Source organism: Orycteropus afer, unplaced genomic scaffold, assembly GCF_000298275.1.
Source record: "Orycteropus afer afer isolate SDZICR_OR568_19922 unplaced genomic scaffold, OryAfe1.0 scaffold00217, whole genome shotgun sequence".
In the NCBI taxonomy this organism is placed as follows: domain Eukaryota; kingdom Metazoa; phylum Chordata; class Mammalia; order Tubulidentata; family Orycteropodidae; genus Orycteropus; species Orycteropus afer.
The window spans coordinates 3819935-3825053 of record NW_006921804.1 but is presented as its reverse complement, the minus strand read 5'-3'; the positions used below and the strand labels follow the sequence as shown (position 1 = coordinate 3825053).

Here is a 5119-nt window from a genome sequence, read left to right as displayed (position 1 = left end):
ATTGCCCAACCTTCCTTCTGAGGAGTGGCTGGTGGGTTTGAACCGCCAGCCTTCTGGTTAGCAGTCAAGTGCTTTAGCCACTATGCTACCAGAGCTCCCAAACATATCTATTAGGAGAACACAATTCAACTTGTAATAGGGCTGGTGATATGTACCAGATGGGCATCCTCTGGAATAGGCCAAATTAACTTTAAATGCTGTAAAGAGACACTCATGCCTATGTATGCCTCAATTTCCCCATTTGTATAATGGGGCAACAATATGTTCTTATTCTTTCAGGGTGTTTTTGAAACTCATCAGCTCATCAGAGTATTGGGACATCTCTGGTGGCCAAACATAGCTGACCAGGTGAATAGTTATCACTCCTTTGAGCTGAACTTGGAAGTGCCAGGCCACCAGGGCAACCCAGCTATTGGTATTTTTCACTGTGTGGGTTCATCACAGGGGGTACTAAACATCTGTGTGGTTTGTTTTATGTGAAGGTTCAGGAAGACGTTGAAGCTGAGAGCTCTGAAGGAAGGCAAGATGAGCATGCATCCACCATATACCTTGGGTCAATTGGTTCCTGAGAGGCCCAAGCCCACGCCAGTCCTTGTTCCTCTCATCTCACCGCCAGTGTCCCCCAGCAGCCTTGAGTCTGATAATACCTTGGGCCACAGCCGACCAGATGCCAGGGACCCACAGAGCTCTTACGACATAAGCAATAGAGACTATTTCTTCCCCAGATAAACCAGCTGGGATGGCACCAGGAAAGTTGGAGCATCAGACGTGCTGAACAGTGTATGTGACAGAACAGAAGCTGGCTTAGCAAACGGTGCTTTTTGATGCCATTCCAAATATGTTTGCTGCATCTGTTCAGAAGAAAGAGGTGGTTGAGTTTTCACACCACACTTCTCCAAATGCCCTCCCTGAAGGGGTGAGAGGGAACTCAGGCCCACCCTGAAGAGAGAGGTGTCAAGAGTCTACTGGACTCTCTGGTGGGCAAAGCAAGGGCCACTGGGGAGGTCTTGGATACCCTAGTCTTGGTGTGGAGAAACTGCTGGCCGCTCCACCACATCTTGTCCATAAGCTCTCTTCCCTCAGACAAGTCTGGTGGATTTCTAGCGAAAGACTCTTCCAGTCTCCTGTACCTCCCAGTCCACTGCATGGTTTTCATCTTCTAGCTCAAACTCTTGAAACCCAAGTGCCTTGACAATTCACTTTTTCTAGGCCTAAGGATGGCTTCCTCTCAAACCACAGAGGCTGAGGGAAAACTCTCTCGACTCCTGCCTTTTTTCCTCACACCTGAAAAACAGCTGGGGGTGGGGAGGACAGTATCTCAGGGCTTGATGGTTTCTAAATACAATGATCATTACTTCTTTACAAAATGTGAATGAAAAGGAAAGGAAAAAACAATGTGAATGATACACCTAGGCATTTGCTGAATACAGAAGCAACTGCACTGGCTTGATTTTCCTCTATGGATCCCAGGACTTCAGGAGAGAAGCTGAGAGGAAGAAGGGGAGTGAGGGACACTGCCTCTATGTTTTCTTACAGCAGCGGAGCTGAGGGGGAAGACAGCTTCTGAAAACCACTGTTGCACCCCCATCCCCTGCGGCTCACCTCCTCTGGGCAAGGATGAGAGTTGTCATCAGGGAGGGCTTCTGCCCTTGGTGAGATCAAAACCCTTTTATCCCAGCTTTGTTTATTTTGTTTAAACTGAACCTGAGTAACTAGGGAAGATAATATTTATGTGAAATGTTTTGTTGTTATGTGCCATCGAGTCGGACCCAACTCATAGCGACCCCTCCTTGGGTTTCCAAGGCACTATCACTGTGGAAGTAGATTGCCCAACCTTCTTTCCGAGGAGTGCCTGGTGGGTTTGAACTGCCAGCCTTCTGGTTAGCAGTCAAGTGCCTTAGGCACTACGCTACCAGAGCTCCTATGTGAAATAGGAATGTGAAAAGAAAAAACCTAGCAAGAATATATATTTATATATATTTTTTTTTTCTTTTTTAAAAAAGCTGATTATCTTGAGAGGATGTAAGTTCCAGTATTAGCTGAGTGTCAGTATATAAATAACTTTGTGAAAAGCACAATGACTTTGTTTAGCACAAAACTGACTCAAGTGACAAGGAAAGAGGAGAAAAAATATTTTCCCCTATGAGACAAGATTCTGGTTTCATTCTATATTCTGTTTTTGTTTCAAAAAGTTAAAAAAAAAAAAAAAAAGTTTCCCTGTTCTCTAATTTTAGGGGAAAAACAGCTTGTTCCTACTCCCGCAGGTGGCGATGAAGGAAATGGTATCGGGCTACCAGTAGCTGGGAAGCAACCGCCCACAATTACTAGGAAGGGTCAGTAGAAAATCCCCAACCCTGAGAGCCACAAGCCCTCTGCTAACAAAGGTTAACAGTTTACCAGTTGCTGTCCAAATGGTTCTGAGTCACGGCAACCCCATGTGTGTCAGAGTAGCACTATACTCCATAGAGTTTTCAGTAGCTGGTTTTTTGAAAGTAGATCACCAGGCCTTTCTTCCTAGCCACTTCTGGGTGGACTCAAACTACCAACCTTTTCCTTGGTGGCCAAGTGCTTTAACTGTTTGCACCGCTCAGAGATTCCATGACCAAAGTAGGTTCATTAAAAAAAAAAAAGAAAAAAAAAAGTCCCTTACCTTGGTGACTTCCTCTTTTTCTCTCTTTCCTGGAATTTGATTCAGTTCAGCTCATATTGAAGCACCGACTCAGTGTCTAGCAGTGACACCGCACTTTAGCTCACTTTTCTGTCTGAGCTCTGAGAATTCAGTGATGTCAGTGGTTACCCAGACAGGTACCCTCAAGTCGCATGGGGTATCCCAAAGTGAAGCTATGATTAAAATCAGTCAAGTAACCACGGACCAGAAATTTACCAGACCACAAATTTTTTCTAGTCATCTATCCTTTTAGAAAAACAACTACCACTACCAGACAGGTAGCAAAAGGCCAGGTTCAAACTGTTACTATCTTAGGTGAGTAGTGGCTTTGTAAATTTTAGATCCTGTTGCTCTTTTAAGGAGTCCTGGTGGTACAGTGGTTAAGTGTTCAGCTCCTAACAGAAAGGCTGGCAGTTCGAATCCCCCAGCCACTCTGGGAGAAAAATGTTTCTGTAAAGATTACAGCCTTGGAAATCCTATGGGGCAGTTCTACTCTGTGCCATAATGTCTTTATGAGTCGGAACTGACTTGATGGCAGTGGGTTAATAGGTTGCTCCTTTAGGCAACTAATCTTAAATTTACAAAAGTCAGGGTGGGGCCGGGGGGCAAGGGTAGATGTATTATTTGTTTCTTTTTAATTTTTAATTTTTTTTTTAATGTATAAAGTTTCTGGGACTTGTGAACAGCAAAAATGCCGTTAAAGGGAAATATCTAGAATGAGAATCTGCATGAGAAAGGGCAATTCTGTGCCTACAGTTCTTTCTTTACAAGGTATTACCCATATGTAATATTACAAAGCCAGTCTCAGCAAGAGATGTGAAAGCCAGATAGCTCAGTTATCTCAGAGAGTTAGGCAGCTTTGATCTCCAAATTGTTATTGCTTTCATTATTATTGTAATGGAACTACTTTTTTTTTTTTTGTACTAAAGAAGCTCCCCCCCCCCCTTTATTTTTTTAATAAGCTAGTTTAAATGAAGGATAAGTGTTTCTCTTCTCTGGGTTGTAGGCCATGTTCATTGTACACAGTTATGTACTCCAAGCTTTCTCCATCCTTGAATTTGTGGTGACAACACGTGTTTTAATCCACAGGTCATTCTTACCTGTGTTTCTGCAGCATGCGTACTGCCTTTTATTCTTGCCATACAGCCAGATGTGAAATGTTAGGACAGAGACAGTTTGTATTAAGCATGACAACTTATCTTGCTGGCTAAGAAAAGCTAACAATGTGCTGGCTCAAGGTCTAAATTAAAGTGATCATTAATTTTTGTAGCATTAACGAGATATCTTTAAAAAGCTCAAAGAGGTGGCGTTGGATGGGTCTTCAAAGCCTTTGGTGGCTCTGAGAGCTCTTGGCTTTGATGGGGCCTTGACTTTGTGGTTTGTTTGCCAGGCTCTGGCTCACACTGCCTCGTCACCATTTTCCTGCTATCCTGTGGGAAAGGACACTCACCACCATGGCAAGTGGAATCTGCACTCTATCTATTGGAATCGAGTGGGGAGCCTACCTGGAGGTGAACAGAGTTCAGTGGGGCAGATTGGGAGTGGGGCAGATTGGGAATGGCCACATTCTTGAAGAATTTCAGGAATGTCTTGCCTGGCCACTTTGGTGTTGAGCTTTGTCATCTCATCACAGACACTGCTGAAGGCTGAGCCAGTCAGGGAGGATTCTAACACCCAGCTTCAAAGTGCAGTTGATGAGATATTTGGCCTAATTTGGAGAAACAAAGACAACCCGTGACCCACTGGAGCATGAGCACCTGCACCCAGCTTTCCCATGCAGCCTACACCAGTGGGGCAGTTGCTGGAAGGGGCTGGGCAGCTGGCTCAGGTTCTGTGCCAGACACTCCTGAGCGTCCCCTAAAGGTCCTTCCACCATCATGTCCTCTGTGTGGCCAGGCACCAGCTTCACGGTGTTTCTATGACAACCTTAATGATTATTAGGGAACATTGTCAGTTTTATGAACATATGCTCAAGCTAAGATCTGCTTTAGAAAGAAGGGTTTGGAACAGCATGTAGCAAGGCTGTTAATTAATAGATATTATTTGTATGGAGATCGCACATCTGTTAAATAGAATACCTCAGCTATACATTGCTTTTTTTTTTTTTTTTTGAGAGAAAGAAATAATAGTTTTAAGGTTTATGTGTGTGTGTGTGTTTGCCTAATTGCCCGAATGCAAATACCTGATGTCTGTATATGGGGCATAGGGTCAGTACAATATGTTTTTCAATGTTTTCTCTTTTTACCAGCTATTTTGCATTTAAAGTAAAATTGTAAATGTTTGAAATAAATAATTTCTAAAAATATGCCTGAGGTGTAATTATGCTTTGGGTACCTGGGTCATTTAAGGGAAATATTTGAGCTCTGGTGGCATAGTGCCTAAGGCATTTGACTGCTAACCAGAAGGCTGGCGGTACAAACCCACCAGCCACTCCTCGGAAGGAAGATTGGG

The 5119-nt window shown here is 43.7% G+C and overlaps 1 protein-coding gene across 1 annotated transcript in view; it reads left to right on the top strand.

The window, feature by feature from the left end:
• Nucleotides 1-729, top strand: part of IL6R (interleukin 6 receptor) — a 91350-nt gene extending 90621 nt beyond the window's left edge. The window contains exon 10 of the mRNA XM_042782007.1: nt 483-729. Coding sequence (XP_042637941.1) covers nt 483-729 — 247 coding nt within the window. The remainder of the gene's footprint in view (nt 1-482) is intronic.
• Nucleotides 730-5119: the final 4390 nt, after the last annotated feature.